This window comes from Dryobates pubescens, chromosome 1 (genome assembly GCF_014839835.1).
Source record: "Dryobates pubescens isolate bDryPub1 chromosome 1, bDryPub1.pri, whole genome shotgun sequence".
Taxonomy (NCBI): Eukaryota; Metazoa; Chordata; class Aves; order Piciformes; family Picidae; genus Dryobates; species Dryobates pubescens.
This window is the reverse complement of record NC_071612.1, coordinates 40,599,557-40,624,390: the sequence shown is the minus strand read 5'-3', so window position 1 is coordinate 40,624,390 and position 24,834 is coordinate 40,599,557. Positions and strand designations below refer to the sequence as shown.

At 44.4% G+C, this 24,834-nt stretch overlaps 1 protein-coding gene across 1 annotated transcript in view; it reads left to right on the top strand.

Moving 5' to 3' along the window:
• Window positions 1-421: 421 nt before the first annotated feature.
• TBC1D19 (TBC1 domain family member 19) overlaps window positions 422-24,834 on the top strand; it is a 44,252-nt gene continuing 19,839 nt past the window's right edge. Inside the window, exons 1-10 of the mRNA XM_009904875.2 lie at window positions 422-559; window positions 8,156-8,228; window positions 8,957-9,002; window positions 10,724-10,799; window positions 17,982-18,056; window positions 19,035-19,098; window positions 20,471-20,517; window positions 22,258-22,368; window positions 23,175-23,247; window positions 24,050-24,088. Of these exons, the coding sequence (XP_009903177.2) occupies window positions 461-559; window positions 8,156-8,228; window positions 8,957-9,002; window positions 10,724-10,799; window positions 17,982-18,056; window positions 19,035-19,098; window positions 20,471-20,517; window positions 22,258-22,368; window positions 23,175-23,247; window positions 24,050-24,088 (703 nt within the window). The 5' untranslated portion in view covers window positions 422-460. The remainder of the gene's footprint in view (window positions 560-8,155; window positions 8,229-8,956; window positions 9,003-10,723; window positions 10,800-17,981; window positions 18,057-19,034; window positions 19,099-20,470; window positions 20,518-22,257; window positions 22,369-23,174; window positions 23,248-24,049; window positions 24,089-24,834) is intronic.

Here is a 24,834-nt window from a genome sequence, read left to right as displayed (position 1 = left end):
GGGTGTCTCCAGCAGCAGCGTGGCCAGGTGCTGACACTCGGCAGCCCAAGCCCCCTGGCAGGCTTTGCTTACACTGACTTTTGACACCCTTCCTCGCAATGACCACGACAACCCTTTAGGTAGGAAACACAAGTGAGCTCTTCACCCGGACAGCTGGCACCCGGCCCGCGCTGGCCTGCGGGAAGCCTGCCAAGCTGCGGGGTGTAAGCGGCAGCCGCAGGCGTCCCGCCGCCGGTGTCCGCCGGGCGCCGGGCTCGGCGTGGGGCCGCCCAGGCCGTGAGGGGAGGGTCACGGTCGGGCAGCAGCAGGTCCCCGTGGCGGCCCGGAACCTTTCCGCGCGGCTCGCTTGCCGCCCGGGCCCGCGCGGGTGCCTGCACGCGCTCCGCGGTTGCCAGGTAACGCCGGGCGGGTCCGGCGGCGAAAGCGCTCCGGTGCGGGGGCTGCTGCGGGCAGCGCCGCGATGCTGGATCCGGACAGCGGGCTCTCCCTCACCATAGCGCGGATCGTGCAGCGGCTGCAGGGCTCCAGCCTCCACTCCCAGCTGGAGCGACAGGCCCGGGTGAGCCCCGAGCTGGCGCTGTGCCCCCGGGCCCGCCTCCCCTCCGCGCTCCCCTCCTCGACGCTTTGTTCCCGGGCCAGCCGGTGCGGCCTCCGCCGGTGAGGCCCGGGGCCTCGCCTCCGCTCCCGCCCTGTTCGGCGGGGCCGGAGAGCGGTCTGGTTGGTCTCTTGGCAGTATCTATAGTTTCTCCTCTTGGGACTGAAAGCTTTTGCAGTGGCTATGAAGGCTGTCCTCTTGAAACCTCACTGCTTCAAATAGTCCTGAAAATAATCATTCTGTCTACCTAATCTCTGATTTGAGAGGCTTTAAATACTGTCCCCTGCTTCCCTCCCCTGAGGAAACGAGGATTTGGTGTAAGGAAGTGAAAAGAAATGAGAAAAAGCACATGGAAGCAGATTTTCATATCTGGGAAAACGTTTGGTGTTTTCTGCTTAGTAATTCGTCTGCACTTGCAGCCAGATTCGTGTGTTTCAGCTGAGCCGCATTTAGGGTGGTTCAGATTACAACTGAGTCAATTTGCATGGCCATAATGACCAGGTTGTGGAGCTATAACAGTTCTTATGGGGTAGTGAAATATTTTGGGTTTGGTTTTATTGGGGTTTATTTATTTTGGCAAACCTTTGCACACCTGTTAAATGTATTTCTTTGTCTTTTTGTTTGTTTGTTTTTAGGATAGGATGTCTGTTATATGCTCTTGTTTTTGTTTTAGTTTGTAGATGAAACATGTTCTTTCTTTCCCCAGTATCCACGAAGCTTTCCACAGCAAGTGACATCACCACATGCCTTTTCTGTTTGTTTATAAGTTTGAGCTCTTAACTGTTTTGGTTTCTTTTCAATGTACGTCTGCTTTGCTGAGGTCGAGAGACTGCTCTCTAAATGTGTGAGTAGGCAAATGTGCATAGCTCAGAGTGGGCTGGAATTATCTGTATCAGGAATTAACTGTTATCAGGAATAGTGTGGCCAGCAGGAGCAGGGAAGTCATTCTGCCCCTGTACTCAGCAGTGGTTAGGCCACACCTTGAGTCTTGTGTCCAGTTCTGGGCCCCTCAGTTTAGGAAAGATGTTGAGTTGCTGGAAGGTGTCTAGAGAAGGGCAACAAAGCTGGGGAGGGGTTTGGAGCACAAGCCCTATGAGGAGGGGCTTAGCCTGGAGAAGAGGAGGCTCAGGGGAGACCTCATTGCTGTCTACCACTACCTGAATGGAGGTTGTAGCCAGCGGGGGGCTGGTCTCTTCTCCCAGGCAACCAGCACCAGAACAAGAGGACCCAGTCTCAAGCTGCACCAGGGGAGGTTTAGGCTGGATGTGAGGAAGAAGTTCTTCATAGAAAGAGTGTTTGGCCATTGGGATGGGCTGCTCAGGGAGGTGGTGGAGTCGCTGTCATTGGAGATGTTTAGGAGGAGACCTGATAGGGTGCTTGATGCCATGGTTTAGTTGATTAGATGGTGTTGGATGATGGGTTGGGCGTGATTATCTTAAAGGTCTCTTCCAACCTGGTTTAGTCTATTCTATATATAGCCTATTCTATAGGTTCTGCAAGTGCTAGGGAGTTGGGCATCCCAAAGAGAGAGCCTGACCTGAGGTGTGGTAACCTGTAAAGTCAATAAAACCCAGCCAAAGCTTTTCAGAATGCTGCTATGCACATTTCTTGGAGAAGGGCAAAAGAGTGTATATTGGTCAGAATATTATTCTAGCCATGTGAAGTAGTAAGGGGGGGAAGAAAATAGGGCAGCAGTTATTCAGATTGGTTCTTAGGGTAGGTGTTTGAAGGGGTTGTAACAGGATTAAATCAGAGCCGTAGTTCAGTGCAGTGATCCGATCAAGTGAAAAGAGTGAAGATATTAACTAGAGGGTTTCTGAACATGAAGAGGAGTCTTTTGGAGCTTGTAGTTTCAGTTAATAAGGCCAAGTGTATGCCCTCATCAGGAATCTGTTGTCCTTGGTGTTTGTTTTTTAATTGTCTTTGCTTGTATTTATGTTCTTTCATGTACAGCATAGCCTTGTTTCATTTATAAGCTTGTGTGGTCATTGCTGTACTGTGCAGCTGCAAAGGCCCCACCAGTGAGATACTTGGCTTTATCCATCCCTCAGTAGCTGGATATGATTCTGAAGGTTTCTGATTTTTGCTACTCTTTTTATTAAATTAGTGTTTGGTTTCTGTCCTGTTGTGTAGAATCAACCAGGTTGGAAAAGACCTCAGAGATCATCAAGTCCAACCTAATACCTAACACCTTGTGACAACTAAATCATGGCTCCAAGTGTCTCATCCAAGCCTTTTTTTAACACCTCCAGGGATGGTGACTCCACCACCTCCCTGGTCAGCCCATTCCAGTGGCCACCTACTCGTTCTGGGAAGATCTTTCTCCTCACCTTGAGCCTAAACCTCCCCTAGTGCAGCTTGAGACTGTGTCCTCTTGTTCTGGTGCTGGTTGCCTGGGAGAAGAGACCAACCCCCACCTGGCTACAACCTCCCTTGTAGTTGTAGACAGCAAGAAGGTCTCCCGTGAGTGTCCTCTTCTCCAGGCTAAACAACCCCAGTTGTATTAGAATAGAATAGAGTGTTTCATAGAATCACAGAATGGTTTGGGTTGGAAGGGACCCTCAAGATCATCTAGTTTCAACCCCCTGCCACAGGCAGGGACACCTTTCACTAGACCAGCTTGCTCAAGGCCCCAGCCAGCCTGGCTTTCAACACTGCCAGGCTTGCAGCCTTCATAACTTCTCTGGACAACCTGTTCCAGTGCTCTACCATCCTCATGGGCAAGAATTTCTTTCTTATGTCTCATCTCAATCCAGCTTCTTCCAGTTTGAAGATGTCACTCCAGGCAAAAGCCCCTCTCCAGCTCTCCTGGAGCCCCCTTCAAATTTTGTAAGGCTGCTAGAATGTCTCCCTGGAGCCTTCTCTTCTCCAGGCTGAACAGTCCCAACTGCCTCTTCACAGCAGAGGTGTTCCAGCCCTCAGATTACCTATGTGGTGTTCTCTGGACCTGCTTTAGAAGTTCCATGTCTGTCTTGTGTTGGGGGCTTCACAGCTGGACACAGGACTGCAGGTGGGGTCTGAGCAGAGCTGAAGGGGAGAATCGCCTCCCTTAACCTGCTATTAGCAAAAGCTGTGTTTTGTAAATGAGTCTTCTTTTAATGTCCAGAAAGGGGCCCCCAATGAGCAGTTCTTTTCATAGTGAACAGAACCTTGGGGCAAACCTAATATCTGGTGTTATTTGTGGGAGCTGACAGAGCAGCCCTGTGGTTATGAACTGATCACAGTCACGCTGGGCTTCTCTTGGGCTTCTCTGTCACTGAGAGCCTAAGCTGATGTCACGGGCTGTGACACACAACCTCTGTGAAATGAGTTTGGAGTGGACACCGAATGATTTGCTCTCAGCTTTAGCTCTGGGGACTCCAAGATAATCATGTTTTTGCCTTGCCTGCAGTAGAGTTTAGGCCATCTGCTTGTTAGTGATGATTGGAAAATCAAGCTTAACGCTGATTTTGTAGGCTAAGGTTTGGTATATTGATAATGTGCCTGCAGTTAGCACAGAGAGGTTAATGCAGGAAAGAGTGCACATGTGCCTGGCATTTGCTGTGGGGTTTCTTCTGAGCAGATTATCCAGAGTGTCTGAAGGGAAAGGATAAAAAAGTGCCAATGTATTAGCTAGCAGCTTTTCAACAGGAGGAACTGCTGATGGGGTTATTGGGGTTTCAGATGAGACATCTGAGCTCAGTTTCTCAGGCACAGCTTAGACTGTGTGGGTTTGTGGCAACATCTGTTTGCTTTTGTCTTGATTTTTCCCTTTCTGAATTGTTTAAGAGAGGAATTAGAGGGGGTTAGAAAAACTAAGACATGTGCATCTTCAATCATCAGATGCAGTTTGAAAACAAAGTGGTTTATGAAATCTTGCTAGAAATTTGGTTTAGGGAACATCTTTGTCAGTGAAGTGACAATAAAAATGGGATGGTTCAGAGACAGGAAAGAAGTGCTACCTTTAAAACATATTGTCATTTGCTGGCAATTCAGAAACTTTTCTCACCATGTCTAAAGGAAGCCAAGCTTTATTCATAGCTAAGATCAGTGAAGATTAACTTTTATCCTCTACAAACCTCTGATAGAAGTCTGGCTGATGCTTGTGTTGTCTGAAGCCTCTAATGGCCAGGAGCAAAATAGTGAAGTTAAAAAACAAAACCAAACAAACCCAACCAAGCAACAAAAGCCTCACCAGTTTATTCCTAAAGAACTTTTCTAAAACAGAGGGTGAAAGTAAAATGAAAGACAGAGGTTCTAAATGATGGTTTAAATTGACTAAGAAAGATTCAGAAGGAATCCCTCCCGGTATTTTCTGTGCAGACCTTCTCAGGTCTGTTCCTTGTAGCTATGTCTGTAGTAGAACAGCTTGGAGAAGAACTTGGAGATAAGCAGGATAACGGTGTCCAAGTAGGCTGAAAGTGGTAACTTGGGGTGTAAGAGATGATTCTTACTCTCATCTCACCCTACTCTGGCAATTACATTTGCAAGGTTTTGATAGAAGCCTTCCAGGATTTGAAGGGGTTCTAGGAGAGCTGGAGAAGGTCTTTTGATAAGGTCATGGAGTGATAGGATGAGGAGTGATGGCTTCAAACTGGAAGAAGCTGGATTGAGATGAGACATGAGGAAGAAGCTCTTGCCCGTGAGGGTGGTAAAGCACTAGAACAGGTTGTGCAGAGAAGTTGTGGAAACTCTAAGCCTGGCAGTGTTGAAAGCAATATTGGCTGGGGCTTTGGGCAAGCTGTCTAGTGGAAGGTGTCCCTGCCTGTGGCAGGGGGTTGTAACTAGATGATCTTGAAGATCCCTTCCAACCCAAATCATCCTGTGTTTTTAGGAAGCTGTGAAGAACTGTGGAGAGGAGATACACTAAGGTATGTCCTGATCAGAATGGTTGTCCAAAAGAGAGGAATCTGCTGTCACTCTTGGAGCAGACCTGTGACTAGTACCAGAAAGTTTCAACATAAATATTGACCAAGGTGGGAGGGAAGGGTCTTTGTGAGACTGCAGATGGGGTAAGGAAGGAGAGGAGCTTGCTTTGGGAGCACTGGGAACGTTGCAGCTGAGGTATTGCCTGGCTGCATCCTTCTGAAGGGAGTACAGGAACATCTTGGAGTGATTTTTATGGCTTGCAGGGTATCTGAGGGCATAATTTTGATGACATTTTTCTTCAACAGTTAAGCAGAGATTAGTATCAATTATTTTTTTTAAGTAAAAGATGAAATTAAGAAGGATGTTTCTCTGAAATGTTGCTTTTATTTAATAAAAGTTAGCAAATAAACACAGGCTCCTGAGTCACAGATAATTAATGAGTAATTTTCCTGCTTTGTATTTAACAAAGGGTTTGCTATCACCTCCCAGCAGAGCTTGCAGTTCACTGGAAGTGTTTCAGCAGCAGCGCTTGCAGGCCAGTGAATTTTCAGTGGAGTGCAGCTGTGTGCATGGTGAACAGTGTGGAGTTCACAAGCAATGCAAGCTTGAGCCACAGATGACTTTGTTTTTTAGCAATGCTGGTTTTTTTACCTTCTGGGTGTTTATTTTATGCTTATTTTATGTGCAGCACTAATTTTATGCTCAAATCAAACCTGGAAAAACTCTTCAAACATCACATTGGCTTACTGAAAGTGTCTCCTGCATATCTTGCAGCAGGTAACATTTGAAGCTGTCTGTTCCTGTGTGGGGCTGACTGTAGCTCTGTTTCAGCTGTGAGGTTATCTTTACTTGTAGGAAAAAAAAAACACCAACCCTCACTTTTCCCCTTAATGTGATTATTGTAGAAATGTAGGAAAATTGCCAGTGTAAGCAGGGCTTTTAGAGTTGTTGAAGTTAGTCATGCCTAGAATGATTACTCCTCTTTCTGCTACAGGACTGTGTAAACCAAAATCACTGAAATGTGTAGGATCTGAAGAGCTTAAGAGAGTGTTTATGTTGCAATTGAAGTGGTTTGTTAACAAGTTGGCTTAATCCTGGTAGAATCTGGTTATGGCAGGATGGAGTATGCCAGGAAAGGTGAATATTTATTACTTCCCATCAGATTTTTCTGAAGTTGGACTGTATTTGGGGTGTGCTTGGTATCATTTGGGAAATAATAGCAACAAAACCTCAAAGCCTTGTGCACCTGTACACAATCACAGAGAGCAGCAACAAGGCTCTGAGAAGGGACTTATGTATCTAAACTAGAGGGGCTTGGAAGAGAGATTGTGATGGGTAGCTTGTAAAAATATTTAGACTGTGTGAAGTTGTTTGCAGAGCTGCCTGCAGCAAGATAAAAATATGTGTTCACCTGGTGCGCCTCCACAGTGCAGTGTGGTTGGAGTGCTGCTCTGCAGTGTTTATTCTTGTTGAGAAAGGAAATACTTTAGCTCAGGATTTATGCTGGAACACTTTGTGCTGTGGAGCCTCCTCTCTGCAGTGTGGTGCTGGTCCTCTTGCTGTTCTCCTGGAGGGCTGCCCTCCCTTCCTGCCTGGGCAGTGGTGTCCAGTCGTGGTGACTGGGTGCCATTCCCAAATTTAGATGCTGTTTTGCAGATAGGTTTGTTTGTGTGCTCAGATTGTGGATCACTTTACCACACCCACCAGCTCCTGCCACCTAGCCAGCCTTGTGCAGCCCTTTTGCTTACTTTCACCCAGAGCAGTGCTGAGTGCCTGCACTTCTTCCATCTTGACATCCAAGCACTGAAAGAGTCACTTACAGTGCTGATGGCCCAGATCTCAGCAGTATGCCTCACCAAAAGCAAAGGCAAAGAAGGTGTGCATGAAGATTGCTCCTGGTGCCTTAGCCACCTGCCAGTAGGTTTGGCAAAATTGTGAAAGCTCTCAAGCTATGCTCTTCTGCACAGCTAAAGGCTAAGAGTGCCAAGCAGTGCTGTGGTGCTAGCTTGTTTTGTGAAGGACCATCTCACAATGAGCTGCTTCTTGATTTTTGAGAAGCTGGCCAAGGCTGCAGATGAACATGGCCACCCTGACCCCCAGAGCCCTAGCCATGAGAATGTGCCCAATGACAGTTATGAGGAAAAGGCATTCACTTTGATTCACAGTGAGTTGTTATTGCTTGCTGATGTGCTGCATTACTCCCTTTCTCCTCCCAGGGCTCTGTGCTGGCCTGGCTGAATCCTTAAACGTTCTGACTTTTGCTCTTCTCTGGCTGTGCCTCTGTGCCCTCTAGGGCTGTCCCCTCTGTTGCCCCCTCTCCTGTGTCAGCCTCCTTACAGCACTGGGTACTTTACTGTGAAAGGAAGTTGCCTCTTCCCCAGACTGTGTGCCCTGAGTGCCCATGGATTTACTTGGCTCTATGCTGCCGTTGGTTGTGCAGGAAATGAACTCCTCAGTACCAATCTCGCTAAGGTGGGTTTTGCCCAATGAACCCTAGCCAGCACTTCTGCCAGTTTAGATTGCAGTAATGTTTTAGGTACAAACATGACTTTGGGAAGACATTTTGCATTCTACCAAATACAATGTCAAGTTAGGAAGCAGTTAGCTTTGTGTGTAGCCTTAAGCATGTGTGTTTCTTACTTTAAAACTTAATCTACTTTCTTTTCAGTGCTTGCTTGCTGATTATTGATTGATTTTTGTTTTCCATACTAGGTGAGCCTACACAAACCAGAAATTAAGCTTGAATCATTAAAAGAAGATATTAAGGATTTTCTGAAGACATCAGGTTTGTATCATTCCTTGGAGATCCTTGTGAGCACTGAGGATGTGTGTGACATACCTGGCAGAGAGTGGTTTGTGCAGCTTGAGATCTTGTCACTGAGGGTGGCCAGAAGCAGACATTCAGTGATTCCAGACTGTTAAGTGAGATGCAGAAAACTTAAAAGGACAAAGCTCATGGGGTCTAGCAGTGTTTGGAAAGCCATGCTCTGCAAAGTAGTGATTTTATCATTTTATTGCAGACTGGTGACTTAAGTTCTGAGTGATACAAGGGTTTAGTCATCTCTGAGAAGAGAAATGAGCAGCCATGGAGGGGCTCCTGAACATTTTACCTCCATTGCCACTGGAAGCTGTAGGCTAAACAGCTGTTGTGTGAAGGTTTAGAGAGAAGTGAGGGAAGATTTGTAATAGGAACACTGTTAGTGTTTGTAGTTGTTTAAATAATGTGTTGGCTTTGCAAAGCCAGCATATCATTATTTAACCAAAAATGTGGTGTTATTGTGTAAGCAGTAGATGGAAATAAAGGATATTCAGCCTTCATGCAGCTCTCCACTTGCAGTTTGTCCTGCCTTAATTAGGTTAAGGTCTCTTCATCGCCTGCTGTCTGTCTGGCAGCTAGACAGGCACTGAGACAGGACAGAAAGCTCTGGTGGCTGCAGAGCAGCACTGGATTCATCTTCCTTTAGCATCATTCCTAAAGTTCTCTTTTGTGTGTCTGTATTTTTATTTGAACAGGCTGGGAGAAGAAGCTTCAGAATGCTGTTTACAGTGAACTCAACGTGTGAGTTTTAGTGTTTTTCTTTAAAATCACTTCCACTCCTGTGGTTTCCTTCAGGTTCATTTGTGTATCTAGTATTGTCTGCAGGATCTCTCACACCAAGAGTACCTGCTTTGTTTCTTCTTTCTAAGTGCCATTTTTTCCTTTGTATCCTAGAGAAAATGCTGCACTCAAGCCCATTGTAAAGAAAACGTGAGGCAAATATCACCCTTTTTTTTCAGTTACTTCAGCAGCTTTTATTTGTCTTCCAAAGGTGCCAAGAGCCACAATAGGAATCTTATGGAGCTGAGGTAGATGCTGCAAATGAAGTTTAGTTAGTTTCAAATGTTTTTGGTGTATGTTGTATTAATGATGGAAAAAAAAGAAAAGATCTTTAAGATATTGGGTCTTTAGACTAGATTGGTGTTAATGATGCTTGGGGTATGGTTATAAACAGACTGAAATGTGTGAAATTCCCTTTTTATTATCCTTCAGCCGATTTTAGGTCAGACACCTGGGAAGCATGAGTTGCCTTTCCATTCTGGTGGCTTTCACAGCAGCTACAGCCAGAAATGCAGCTACCTAATGAGCAAAGTGGGTGCAAATCTTTGTGTTCATTTCAATAAGTTGTTGGAGTTAAGTTTGGAACAATGAGGCTCAGCAGTGTGAGGAGCTCCTGCAGCCCAATGCTGTGCCTGTAAGAAGCCATCTTCACTTTTTCTTTCAAGGGAAACTACTGACCTGTCTTCTGGACTGTTGCTTATGGCTTCTTGAAGCTCACAGAAATAAGCTGCAAAATAGTGAAATGAGTCCTGGGAAACTGAAAGGACTGAAGAATACCATAAGGTCATGAGCATGGTGGAAAAGCCAATCAGCAGCAGGGCTGGAATCTGTCAGTATTGATTCCGTTTGACACACAGTATGGAGTTGTCCAGAATAAACCAGCAGCAAGTACAAAAATGACTTCACCAATTAAAAATGGGAAGCAATCTGGGGAGAATTTCCCATAATCATGTGGTGGGAACTGACTGAAAGCATTCAAACAGATGAAAATTCAGGCTAAATGTGAGAGAAGCTTTGTGTAAATTTTCTTTCTCGAAAGATATTTGAGATGGTTCAAGTGAAGCCAGATGAAATATTTGGCAGTAGCTCATTGGAAAGCATCTGAACAACTGGGAGAGAAATCAAGGGTTTGGTTTGGGGTTTTTACTTGGTTTTGTTCCAGCTTTTATATTTTTGGCATAATATAGCTTGTGAGTAGATATTCAGCTTGGCTCAGGTCAGCACCACGGAGTTCTACTTTGGACATGTGCACGTTCAGTGTTGATTTTTAAAGGGAAATCATCCCCCCCCCCCAAAAAAAAATCCTGAATAGTAAAAACTCCATAAAGATGACATGATGTGAAGAGGATATACCCCTGAAACCCTTGGTTTCTTCATAAAGTTATTTTGATTTTATTTCACATTCTGAGGTGACATTCTGAGGGAGCAGTGTTTGCATGGGAAGAACAACTCATGTAGGATGTTGTGTGTCCTCTCTTGATAGATCTTATATCTATAGTTGCATCTATATAGAGGTATTTTGTGTCCACAGGAAAGGCTGAGGAAGGAATGCTTAGAAAAATCATGTTTCTTGTTAGTGTTGCTCAACGTGCACAGTGGTTTTGCTAGTGCTTAGGTGTGCAAATGCAGGATTAATAAGCAAAATCCAACCCTGAGCATTTAAAATCTACTCTTTCTTTAAGGTTTCCTTCACCCAGTCACCCTGCAGCACCACCTGAGCACATGAAGGAGCCACTGGCTTACATGAGGAAAGCACAGGTTGGTTGTGAACCATGTTAACAGTTTCTCTTAGATATCTCTGTGATGATGCTGTACCAGGAAGGTAGTGGAACACTAGAACAGGTTGCCTAGGGAGGTAGCTGAGGCCCCATCCCTGGAGATATTCAAGGTGAGGCTTGACAGGGCTCTGGGCAACCTGATCTAGTTGAGGGTGCCCCTGCTTTTGGTAGATTGGGTTGGACAAGATGATCTTGGGAGGTCCCTTCTAACCCAGGCCATTCCCTGATTGTTTGGGGGCTTTACTCTCTAATGCTGCTGGGCAGTTTCCTGTGCTTTATACCTTAGGAGAAACACAAATCTGTGATGGCACCAAAGTTTACCATAAAGAATAGAATAGAATTAACCAGGTTGGAAAAGACCTTTGAGATCGAGTCAGACCTATCATCCAACACTATCTAATCAACTAAACCATGGCACCAAGTGCCCCATCCAGTCTCTTCCTAAACACCTCCAGTGATGGTGACTCCACCACCTCTCTGGGCAGCCCATTCCAATGGCTAATCACTCTTTCCAAGAAGAACTTCTTCCTCACATCCAGCCTAAACTTCACCTGGTGCAGCTTGAGACTGTGTCCTCTTGTTCTGGTGCTGGTTGCCTGGGAGAAGAGACCAGCCCCCACCTGGCTACAACTTCTCTTCAGGTAGTTGTAGAGAGCAATAAGGTCTCCCCTGAGCCTCCTCTTCTCCAGGCTAAGCAACTCCAGCTGTCTTAGCCTCTCCTCATAGGACTTGTGCTCCAAACCCCTCCCCAGCTTTGTTGCCCTTCTCTGGACACATTCCAGCAACTCAACATCTTTCCTAAACTGAGGGCCCCAGAACTGGTCACAGTACTCAAGGTGTGGCCTGACCACTGCTGAGTACAGGGGCAGAATAACTTCCCTGCTCCTGCTGGCCACACTGTTCCTGTTGCAGGCCTGGATGCCATTGGCCTTCTTGGCCACCTGAGTACACTACTGGCTCATGTTCAGCCTGTCAACCAGTACCCACAGGTCCCTTTCTGCCTGGCTGCTCTCCAGCCACTCTGACCCCAGCCTGTAGCACTGCATGGGGTTGTTGTGGCCAGTGTGTAGAACCTGGCACTTAGATGTGTTAAATCTCATGCCCTTGGACTCTGCCCATCTGTCCAGCCTGTCAAGGTCCCACTGTAGAGCTATCCTACCCCCTAAGGCTGCTCAAGCTGTTCTCCAGCCAGCAAAGCAGCAGGATAGAGTGGCAGATAGGTGAATGTTGTAGAATGGAGGAATTGTGAAATGTGTGAAGGAGGAGGATTTGGTTTTCATGGGGAGAAGTGTAGCTATAGGACATTGCATTGAGGAGTCCAAAAACGCTGCTAGGAAGTGCTGCAGCGAGGCTACTTTGCAATGAAAGAGAACAGGCTGCAGAGACAGAAAGATCTGCAGAAAAGAGCAATAGATTTAGTGCTTAGAAATGGGAAAGGAAAATGAAAAGGACAGAGCTAAGGAGCTTAAGGCATATTGAGAGAGAACAAGAAATTGGACTATGAAAGATTACATTATTTTTGGTGTCAGGGAAAAAAATAGTTTTGCTTCATTGGTTTTATATTTTCACCAATAAATACCATTTGAAATAAATATAAAAAAAAAAAATCTACATAAGATCTTAAAAAAGCCTCCAGAATAGGATCTAACCAAGCTGTCTGAGGTAAGGCTGGCAGTGTGTCTAACTCGGCCATGCCTGGGAATGCATTGCGGTGATCTTTGATCAGATGTTTAACAAATTGTGTTACTTCTTCATCAGATTGTTGCTGATTCTGGGAAGTCTCAGCTTGCAGTCCTGGGTTGCAGTTTTTAGCAGTCCAGGGACAAAGAATGTATTAAACAATTTTCCTTCTGTGGTGTGAAATGTAATGCCACAATTATTGATGTCATGCCACAATTTGCTGCCTGGAAACAACCGCTGTCGCCAGTTTGCGAACGTGAAGCCGCAGGGGTGCAGCTCTCTTTGAACCAGTTTGGTGGGTAATTGTTTGAGAGAAGTGTGCCCAGTGCTTAGGAGAACCATTATGTTTAACTCCATGTGGAAAGGGCTGGGTTTCCAGTAGTTTAGGAATGAGTAGAAGTCCTCTCTTTGCTGGTTCCAAAATGTCATAGCCATCCTTCTGGAGTGGGCTCGCCATGGCAAGCAGCCCAGCTGCTGACTCTCTGGCCCCCAGCAGAATGAGGGGGAGAATCAGAATCCTAGAACCATAGAATTGTTTTAGTTGGAAGAGATTGAGGCCAGCCATCAACCCACCAGCATGGCCTGAAGTGCCATGTCCATGTGTTTCTTGAACACCTCCGGGGACAATGACTTCACCACCTCCCTGGGCTGTTCTAATGCTTGCTCACTCTTTCAGGAAAGAAATTGTTCCTAATCTCCAACCTAAACCTCCCCTGGCACAATTTCAGGCCATTTCCTCTTGTTCTAGTACCTGCTATAGAGAGAAGAACTGACTGATCCCCCCCCCACGCACACACTCCACCTTCCTTTCAGGGAGCTGTAGAGAGCAATGACATCTGCCCTCAGCCTTCTCTTCTCCAAACTAAATCTCAGTTTCCTGAGCTGCTCCTCATCAGACCTGTTCTCCAGACCCTTCACCAGCTTCCTTACTTTTGCCTTTTTCTAGACTTGCTCCAGCCCTTTAACGTCATTCTTGGAGTGAGGGAACCAAAACTGACCCCAGGACTCAAGATGTGGCCTCACCAGTGCTGAGTACAGGGGGACAATCACTGTACTGGTCCTGCTGACCATGCTATTGCAGATCCAGGTCAGGATTCTGGTGGCCTTCTTGGCCACCTGGGCACATGCTGGCTCATCTTCAGCTGCTGTCAGCCACCACCTCTAGGTCCTGTTTTGCTGGGCCATTTCCAGACACTGCCCCAAGGGCAGAGATACTCAGCTAACTCCAGGACTCCATCAGGTGTCACAGTTCCTTGGGCAGACAAACACCATCACTCCCATTGACCTTCTGTCTCCTCCTTTCTCCCAGCTTTTCTATATTCAGAGCATGATGTAAATGACCTGGAATGTACCTTTATCCGCTTGGGGCCAGCTGTCTCAGACCTCTCTCCCTCCCACCTTCTCCTGCACCCACTTGCTGGTGGGGAGGCAGAGATGTCCTTGGAGTTATGTATGAGCTGTACAGCAAGTGCTCGAACACTGGTGTGTTATCAACCCTGCTTTGGTCACAAGTCCAAAACAGAGCCCCACATCAACTGCTGTGGAGAAGAATAACTGTCCCAGCCAAAGCTAGCAGAGCCTCTTTCCAATGCTTGCAATCATAGAATCAATAAGGTTGGAAAAGACCTCAAAGATCATCAAGTCCACCGTGTCACCCAACACCTCATGACTACTAAACCATGGCACCAAGTGCCACATCCAATCCCCTCTTGAACACCTCCAGGGATGGTGACTCCACCACCTCCCTGGGCAGCACATTCCAATGGCTAGCAACTCTCTCTGTGAAGAACTTTCTCTTCACCTCGAGCCTAAAATTCCCCTGGTGCAGCTTGGGACTGTGTCCTCTTATTCTGGTGCTGACTGCCTGGGAGACTGCCTCTCCTGGCTACAGCTTTTCATGGAGAAATACTGATCAGTAGTGATATTTATTACTATTTCACACGGTATAAACATTCTATTTGCTAAATCCACTGAGGTACCTGTGAGCATTTGATTTTTCAAGATAAACTCCACATTCATTGCTGTAGGAAATAGGTCCCTAAGTAAACAATTGTGATCAGATCAGTTGAATCACTGCTAGCCTTTATTTTGCTGCTCTTTTTGATTAAAGAGCAACAAACCATGTAAAAAGCTCCCAAAGTCAGGGTTTTGAGGATTCTATTCATTTATCTAAAGTGTTTGGAACAGCTAAATGCAAATATGAGGCTTGCCAATACCTTTGGGAAGAGAAAAGCAGAAACTTAACCAATTCAGTTTTGTTCATGATCAGAAATCTGGTTAATGTTTTGAAAGTAGAAAGCTGGTTTTGTTTTATTTGTAGGTAGGTTGTGTTGGGTTTTTTTCCCACTTCATTTATCTTTTAGCATCACAACAGTTGGAAAAGTATAGTTTGGTGCCACCAACGAAATTTGTCCTGGTAGAAAAATGTTTTCCATAGAAGTCACACTCCATTTTTGTTCTGCACAGCCACTGTTTAAGATGCTGTCTCCATTCTCATGAGTTTGTTGATGTTTTCTTTATCCTTTTTCTATCTTAGTTAATTTTCCTCTACTGAAGAGTTCTGGGGAGAAGGGTAATACTCTCTGAAAACTCTGGTAACTGTTACTGGAATTAGTTTGAACCAGTAATTAAAACTATGTTATTGTTTTTCTAGAGTCGATATTGAAGTGTTCATAGTGAACACTTTTTCCTCATCCAGTTGGTTCTGTTTTCTTGTTCTTGCATGTCAGAGTGAATTTTTTATGCTGCATTCTCTTCACTACCTCAAAAGAAAAGCGGATTTCTGTGGAAGGATAGACCACTAACAACAAGGAATGGTTATGCTGCAAATCAAGCATGTGGTTGTGTTATTGTCCAGGGTGGAAGAAGGAGGTATTGCCTCAGTCTGTTACTGCTATGGAGCTGTCTTTTATTGTGCCATGTGTAGATTTTTGCAGAGATCAGACCAAACCAAGCCCTGTAAATTTCATCAGGAACTCTGAGCATGGTAGCCTCATAACACAGAAATGTGCACTGCTGTATTTCAGTCCATACAGGCCCTTTCCTTGTTTGTAGCTGTAGGCTAGGAGCTTGTTTCAGGGCTTTGAGAGAAATGTGAAACCAGTGAACTTAAGAAGGAAATAGGTGGGTAAGAAAAGGTGCCCAGCATCCAGCTGCAAAGCATAAGGAGTGAGAAGAGAGGAAGGGAGCAGTCAGTTGTGTTGGACTAGCTCTGCTGGGATCCAGCAGCTACTTTTCCCCAGGTGGAGCAGGAAAGGTGCTGCTTTCCAGACCCAAGCCACATGAAGTTAACTTGCTGTCTTCAGAGGAGCCTGAGATAATCTGCTGGCTCTGGAGTACATAACCTGGGAGTGCAGCACAGGTTGGGATCTGGCTGGCTGGGGAGCAGTCCTGTGAAAAGGGCCCCAGGATCCTGGTGGACACCAAGCTCAGTGTGAGCGAACAGTGTGCTGCTGTAGCAGAGAAGGCCAACATGTGCCAGTGCTGAAAGGGGGGCTACCAAGAGGATGGAGACTCCCTTTTGACAAGCAATCACATGGAGAAGACAAGGAGTGATAGGTACAAGTTACTCCCGAGGGTATTCCCATGGGACACAAGGGCATTTTTTCACAATGCAAGCAATCAGTCACTGGAATGATCTTCCAGGGAAGTGGTGGAGTCCCCAATACTGGGCACACTGAAGATTCTGGTGGTAGGAGACAGGGCCATCTTGTCCAGACTGTCTTTTTTGCCAAGCAAGTTGGACCAGATGATCCTTGAGGCCCCTTCCAACCTGGTGATTTTTATGACTTATCTTAATGATTTCACTTAGTTCTTCAAACTGTTACCAACAGCTCTCTGTTCTTGTTCCCACTTTCTTATCCTATTTGGCTTAGAAGCCTCTGAGTCTTTCACTTTTCACTTCATCCAGCAGCAAACCCACACCCTCAGTGAAGGAGGGTGCTGTAAATGTAAATGACTGCTCTCTCATGTGGGATGGGATTGTGTGACTGCAGCCTTTGGAAGGCATACAGTGAGATAAAAACTATTAATGCTGCAATTTGGAAAAGATTCCTTGTGGTCAAAACTGGGATCTGCTTGGGTTTTTGCAAGAGAAACTGAAGGGATAACTTGATAGTGAGAAGACATTTTTGGTGTGTTTTATGGACAGAGTCAGGAGAGGATCTGGGATATGGCAGCTGAAATGAAACAACTGCAGATGAGAGAACATTCTAATTTTTTTAGCAGAACATTTAGACATCTGCCCTTCCCCTCATTAGCTTCCTGTCTCATGACCTGCAGCCTCTTTTGGATAGAACTTTTGAGTTTGAGGAAAATGTGGTTAGGCAGTAACTAGCTATTGTAGAATCTGCATGTAAAGCCAATCACAAATAATAAATAGCGCTCAATGTCATTAGGAGGAGCCTTTGCATTCATCTGCTCAGGGCCTGACTCACCATCCACAGTGAAGCAAATGAAATCTAAGCCCCACAGTGGTGCTGTGATCACGTAAGCAGAGCCCTCAGTCAGCTGGCAGCTCAGTGCTGGTTGGCAAGAACTTCAAAGGCCTTAAATCATGGACTGGGCTCCATGGAGTAAGGCTGAAGTCTAATGCGATAGTGGGAAAGATCCAATTGCTGTTTAAGCTTTCCACTTGCTACTGAGCCGTTGTCTGTTTCTGCTTTGCTCTTTGATGAGAGAATGATTTCCTGAGTATAATTTTAGAACTGTTGTGTTGGGGTTTTTTTGAGCATGACAGAATACCAGATATTTGTAACTTATGAGAACCCCTAAGATACCCTTTTAGGAGCAAGACTTGCACCATTTCACTAAGTGGAGGAGGAGTTCTCAGCCTTATAAAATCATTTGATAATTTTCTGAAGTGTGGATGTATAAGTTTGACTCAGTGATCTCAGGGGTCTTTTCTAACCTTAATTGAGTTCTGTGTCCAAGTCTGGGCTCCTCAGTTTAAGGAGGACATTGAGACACTTGAATGCATCCAGAGAAGGGCAACAAAGCTGGTGAGAGGTTTTGACCCCAAGCCCTATGAGGAGAGGCTGAGGGAGCTGGGAGTAGAGAAGAGGAGGCTTAGGGGAGACCTTATTGCTCTCTACAACTACCCGAAAGGAGGTTGTAGCCAGGTGGGGGCTGGTCTTTTCTCCCAGGCAACCAGCACCAGAACAAGAGGACACAGTCTCAAGCTGCACCAGGGGAAGCTTAGGCTTGAAGTGAGGAGAAAGTTCTTCATAGAAAGGGAAATAAAGAAATGTGAACAACTTGTTTTTCTGGTTCTTGGTTGTGATGTAAGTGATGAAATCTCTTGGTGCTCTTGTTTGTGTTTAAACAAGCACATAAGCATTCCCTGAATGTGTTCCCAGGTATCAGCCAGCGACTCTTGCTGTCCTTTCTTAGCCATGGCTATAGAAAGCTGCTTGTGACTATGTCAGAAATGTAACTGAAGGAAAAATAATCTCCATTTAACCCGGTTTTGGGTGCGTTTCAGGGGAGCTGGGAGAAGCGCATTCTGAAGAGCCTCAACAGCATGTGCACAGAACTCAGCATCCCACTGGCACAGAAGGTAAAATGTGGTCACCTGTCTGCTACCAAACATTGTTTGGAAATGAAGCCTTGTCTTTCACACTTTGCATTTAGTACCTGCAATCCCTTACTGCCTAGCAGACTTGACTTCACTCTCAAGATGAGTAGAAGTGTGAGTTTTTTCCACCAGAAAAAATTACATGTGATTATCAAGAGCTGCAAGGCCAGCATCCTAATAATGGTGATACAGGATAATTCTCAGGGATAGTGGCAATGTGTGTGTCAGCTCAGATGGGGAGAGGATGAAGTTTGTGCACAGATTTCCCTCTCTCCTCTGGCAGTGCTTACCCTCCTGAGAGAGCAGGGTACTGGAGAGCTCACTGCTGCACTTATTGCTGTTAGAGAGCATTTTTATTCCACAGCCTCAGCTGTAAGTTCCTGGTTGTACAGCCTGCACACAGTGCAGATGTGCTTTGTGCTGGAGAAAGCTGGGATTGGACTGGTGCTCCAGGAGAGAAATGCTGGTACCCTGACACTTCTGTGTGCCATTCATTCTGCTCTGCTTTATAATTTAGAGGCTTTCATTGTAAAGGTCATAGAACTAGGGAATACTGTTAGGATGTTTTGTTCTTTATCTTTCTGGTGTTGTATCTCTGTGATGGTGAGCAGAATCTCTGTGATTGATCATCTGAGACAAAGGATGAAGCTCTGTTTGCTTTACAGGACTCTATCAGGGGCAAGAATTTGATGGTAAAACCTAGCAGTAAATCTTCAGTAATATGGAAGTGACTACTAAGTAGCTTAAAATTCATTAGTAATCACAGAAAAATAGTTAATGTTTCTTGAACTGGAACTTTCTGCAGTGAAATTCATCTGCAAGGTGGAGATAATTAGTAAGCAAAGTTTGTGTTGCTAGTGCTGTCTACTTTAAGTGTTACATTGATGTATGTATTTCAAATAAATAAGCATTTTTTTACTTACTTTGTTAGAAAAAGAATTACTTTCTTGTGCCTTTCAGAGGCCTGTAAGTGAGCAGAAGGAGCTGCTTAATAAATGGAATGAAATGGGAACTGATGAGCCAGGTAAGGTCAGCTACATGTGTGTGCATTCAACTTTTGTACTGTAAAGGGCATATTCACCTTATTTATTAGTTAATGTAATAACTTCAAAGTAAACTGATTGTAGTCTCCTTTCTCACTGGTGATCTGTCATTATGCATAAATAATTGATTTCATGGCTGTTTTGTTTCAAGTTATTGTACTGGCTTTGAGTTACCACTGAGAGGTTGTGGTCTTGTGCTCCTCATTTGAATCATGGAATCAATAAGGTTGGAAAAGACCTCATAGATCATCAAGTCCAACCTGTCACCCAGCACCTCATGACTACTAAACCATGGCACCAAGTGCCAGTCCAATCCCCTCTTGAACACCTCCAGGGATGGTGACTCCACCACTTCCCTGGGCAGCACATATCAACAGCTAACAACTCTCTCTGTGAAGAACTTTCATGGCTGGGACACAGCTCCTCTTGGTGTAAACTCAGCCTAGCAGGAAGAAAGTATTTTAGAACTATGGAGAATTAAGCTCAGACATTTGGTTAACAAAAGATAAACATAACAAGGGAGAGCCTTGTTGCTTCACCTCCCATCTTCTTAATAGTCTTGCACAAGTGCCAGTTTGTTACCTGGGTGCCAGTTCTCTGATGGCCAATACTGTAATGGATTGTTTTAGGCCTGGGCCCCATTTTTTGAGAGCAATACCTTTAATTCAACCCTGCTGTTTGATTCAATCTGTGCTCTTAAAAATTCCCATTTTCTGAACATCTGGCTCAGAGGAGACCTTGTTACTCTCTACAACTACCTGAAGGGAGGTTGTAGTCAGGTGGGGGTTGGTCTCTTCTCCCAGGTGGTCAGCACCATAACAAGAGGACACAGTCTCAAGCTGCACCAAGGGAGGTTTAGGCTGGATTTTAGGAAGAAGCTCTTCACAGAAAGAGTGATTGGCCATTGGAATGTGCTGCCTAGGGAAGTGGTGGAGTCACCATCACTGGAGGTGTTTAGGAAGAGACTGGATGGGGTGCTTGGTGCCAAGGTTTAGTTGCTTAGATGGTGTTGGATGATAGGTTGGACTCAATGATCTTGAAGGTCTTTTCTAACCTGGTTAATTCTATTCTCTCCTCTCTCTCTCCCATGCCAAAGTATGGTTTCATCTAAAGGCTGATATGGAACAAGTGGATGTTTCCTGTGGTTCCTCTTTGTTTCCTTGGGGTTTACAAAACAAAGGCACTGAGAGTAACATACAGTCTTGGAGAAGGTGTGGTGGTTTAGGCATAATATCTATGATGCTATTGGGTTCTTCTCTCCAGCATGTCACTGTGATTGCTAGCTTGTGTCACAGGTGTGGGGAAGCTGCATCCCCTGGTTTTAACCCAGCCTCACTGAAATATTTTTTTCAGATCTCAGTCTCTTCAGGCCTGTGTATGCTCCAAAGGACTTTCTGGAGGTAAGCATTGCTGAAACAGTGCCTCAGCCACTGACTCACAGCTGTTGCAGTCGCTTATGGGGGGTTGGGAAAAAGACTTCAGTGTGTTTCAAACCATTTCTCCTTCACAGCAAGTGAAATTTGACATGTTGTTTTTTACGACTCCATGTCTTGTTTACAAAACAAAATGCTGTTGTCTTTGGCTTTATAACTACAGTGTTGTACTGTGTGAGTGATAAACAATCTCTTGCTCTAAAGCACAGTTTGCAGCCAACCTTTTTCTTCTGATTTCATTCATAATTGTGGTTTTGCACATAATTTGACACTTGAAGCTGCAATACATAAAGCTGGCAAATGGCAGTATGTGAGGCTGATAGACCTTTGGGGTGGATAGCAGACCTGAACACAACTGAAATCATAGGTCAGCTTTGGAGCTTGTGAGAAATCAAACACAAAAGAGGCTTTTGTATGTAATCAAACCAAACCATTACAAAAATTGTGACTGATGAAGTCTTTGAAGTCGGAAATGACACTCTTAATCTTCATTTCATATGATTTAAGCACAGGACAATTCAGCAAAACCTCTAATACTCAGTAATCAGGCAGAATTCAGTAATATTTCCAGGTGGTTCAGGGCCAGTGCAGTGGAATTTCTTTTGTAGTGGCAGGGGAGGAGGTGTAGGGGAGGAGGTCTGGAGTCAGTTAATCATGGCTATGAATTGGGAAGGCATTTTTGAATCCAACAATAAACTTTCTATCCATTTTCTTACATTTCTAAAGAGTTCCTTTTGTTCAGGTAGTGATAATATTGAAAATTGCTGACATTATTCTTTTTTTTCTATCGCTGCTAACAGCCAAGTTCTGTATTTAATCATGAATGTGTAAACAAAGGCATCTTCATTTTTAGCCTCATCCAGTGGTCTTCCTGGTCACTCTTTTATCCTGTTTCCTTTCCAGACTTTGCAGTCTTTTACATGAATCTTTTCATTCACGTGTCTGGCAGTGAGGTTATATGGGGTTAGCATACTGCCAAGGCTGAGGGTTGTACAATCTGAATGTAGTGGAATAATTTCAAAGGATTTGAAACCTCACCTTGGAAAGAATCTTGCCAGCTCCACACTAGAATATCAACATCTATGCCCATGGAATAACAGGGTGTAAGAGAATGCAAATTCCCTCATAGATCACAGTTACTTCTCTTGACATTACAGTTCCTTAAATATGATCCTTACTTTAAAGTTTCAGTTCTGGGGTTCATTTATCTTCCTTAAATGAAAGAGGCTCTCTTGATGTATTGCTGTTTAGTAATAAATTATTTCAGAAGCAAATTATGTAGGACTTTGATGGGAAAACTCCCTAAGATTGCCAGTGTGTGGACATGGATAAAAATCTTTCCGTGAAACAGCAATACTGAAGAATATCCCAGATACTGTAGCTATCAGGAATACACTCCTGGCTTTTGAACATTTTTAGAAAAGAATTTGAATCAGGACATGACCATACAGCCAGCACTTAATTCCATACATAAATAAATAACTCCTGATGATTATTTTTATTGCTTAATGTGAGCTCACTGTTCAAAGCAGACTGTGCTTTCTCTGTTAAACATTTGGCTGACTGGTTGATTTGGGCCTGTCTGTGACAGCAGCAGGTGGTGGTTTTGTGCTGAATGAACTGTTTGTGACATTGGTGATGTTCAGAGGAGCTCTGAATGTGGGCTCCTGAGCGTACACCAGGAGTGACAGAGCTGTGGTTTTCAAGGTGCTGATGAATCTGCGAAACCCAAACTATGACAACGGAGAGCAGCCTAGTTTCAGAACTCACCTGGGCCTAATTCAGGTGCCACTGAAAGTTAAAGATATTCCAGAATTGGTAAGTGGATGTAAGAAATACTTTTCCTTGCTAATGAATGAGATTCCAAGGAAGAATGTTAGTATCACAGTAAGTTTCTTCTTTCTGAAGTGAAAAATCTATCTCAATATGTGGTTACAACACAGAGCATGAAGAGCTTTTACTGAAATATATTTGTAGTGAAGGATAAACCATAAACAGTGAATTATCTGCAAGCAGAAAAGTTTTCATTTTATGCCACACAGGTTTGATTGGTGCCAAAAATACTCTTCTGTAGATGTTGCTCATTCTTTTTCTCTACAAGGAACTTTAAACAGGTAGTTTATCTGAATTCTGCAGTTCTGATGGATGCTGTATGAGACCAGTAACATGAAAATCATCCTCTGATTTTCTTCTCAAAGTAATTTTAAATCCCTTTATTGTCAGGTAGTCAATGGAAGGAAATGCTTTGTAGTAGATTATCATTGGAAAATAGGGGAGCTCTTCACTGTAAGGCTCTGGAGGATTTTGTGCTGAGAGAAATACTTGCACCTGAGTTGGAAAAAGAGCTGGGAATGGTAGAGATCCTTCACTTGTTCTTTCATTCACCACTTCATTACATCCTCATAGTCGTAGCTCACAGTTGGCATGAAAACTGGGGCCTGCAGCTGAAACTTGAGGGGAAGAATGGATGTGAGATTCTCTTAAAAAACCTGAGCTCCTGTTCCACCTGTATGCATCTGAAAGAACTGCATTTGGTTTAGAAAACATTTGCATTGAGCCTTTCAGAAGAAATCTCTGGTGATTCAGGGAGTTAAATCTTGTTCTGTGGTTTTGTTTCTTTTCAGAAAGAAGACTTCAGTGAACTAGGCTTAACTACAGGACAGCTGGGCATTGATGATTCAGCACAAGTGCCTCCTGGTTAGCTAATGCTGTGCTTCACTTGTTTAAATAGAACACTGATGAGTAGAATACTTGGCAGTTATCAAGTAATTTGCATATTATTTCCCCCTCTACCCCCTCCCCCCCCCCCCCCCCCCCCCAATAAGCCATGAACATTTGTTTGGTAATTATGATTATAGTGATTTTCTTAGTAATAATAGAAAACATTGTAAATGTGAGGGGTCACATTTGGAAAAGATTTAAAACCATCACCTTCAGTTGCAGAGGTGTTAACCTCAGTGTGTTTGAACACCTCAGGATCTAGAGAACCAAACTGCCTGTCTCCAAAATCAATGAATGTGAAGCCAACTAACAGGCATATATACAAACATCTTTCCATCCCTGTCATTGGAGAAAAGATGACCAAAATGCCCCTATATTACTATTCAGTAGTTTAAATTGTTTCTGTTGGTTTTCCATGCCTGCATTTATTCCCTTAGGAACAAGATTCATGGTGGTCCTTCTGTGTAAAAATGGGAAGCACTTTAGTGTTAAGTGATTTTTGCTTTTTAAATGATAGCCTCCCTACTGGAGGGGCAGGTTCATGTAGTACAATGCTTTGGTGTCTGTGTCCTTCAGAGAAGAGAACATTCTGTACTATTTTTCTTCTTCCTGGCTTTTGAACAAGAAAATTGATGCTGGTGCAGGCTAATTTTTAGTGCCATTAGCAGCAGAAATCAGCTGAATGAGATGGTGTGTAGTAAAATATAAAATACATTACTAGCATGGAGTATCTTCTTTTTCCATTTATTTTGTTGTCATTCTTGTCTTGATTTTCCAGAGCTCTTTGAAAATGAGCATGTACGTGTTGGGCAGAAAGGTAGGAGTCTATTTTCATCTTGTAATAGCCTGTGAGTAGTTAGGAATGCATTGAGTGAATTTCTGCCTCATTTAGGTGTGCCTCTCAGAATGGTAAGAATTTAGCCAGACTAGCACACAGCATTGGTCATTGCCACTGTAATTCAGCCAGAGATGGGCAGCAATGCTGTTGTCATTTAGCCAGAGATAGAAGGCAAGCATGTGCAGTCTGCCAGTAGTTACAAGATAAAGAGCTCCACAGACATCTCATTAAAAACTAAGCAGGAAGCCCAGAGACAGAACTTTTGGGGGTAGCTTAAGTTGTGCTGCTACTGAAATGAGTTTAAAATCCAAAGAGCCTGGCCTGCCTTCTCTGCACACAAAACTCTCACCAGTGTCATGGGATTCATGCTCTGCACCTCAGGACAGAGCTGTTGCGGTGGCCGTTGGCAATGGCAGAGCTTGCTGAATGTTCCAGTACCTAACACTATGTAAAATTCACCCACTTCTTTACTGCTTGTTCTGGGAGGTTTGTAGGTTAAGAAATAACCTGCAAGAGAAAAGGAAAAGAAATAATTTGTTAGCTTGAGTTTGCTTATAGAAGAAACAGAGGAGGAGTGTTTGAAATCCATCAATACCTGCTCCTCTCTGGCTCTTGGTGACAATGTTTAGAAGGAATCACATCAAAGACAAAACAGGAGTGGATGCCAGCCTGAAAGGCCTCCAGCCCCTTTTTTGTTGCAGTCACAAAAGAATGCCCTTGCTTGC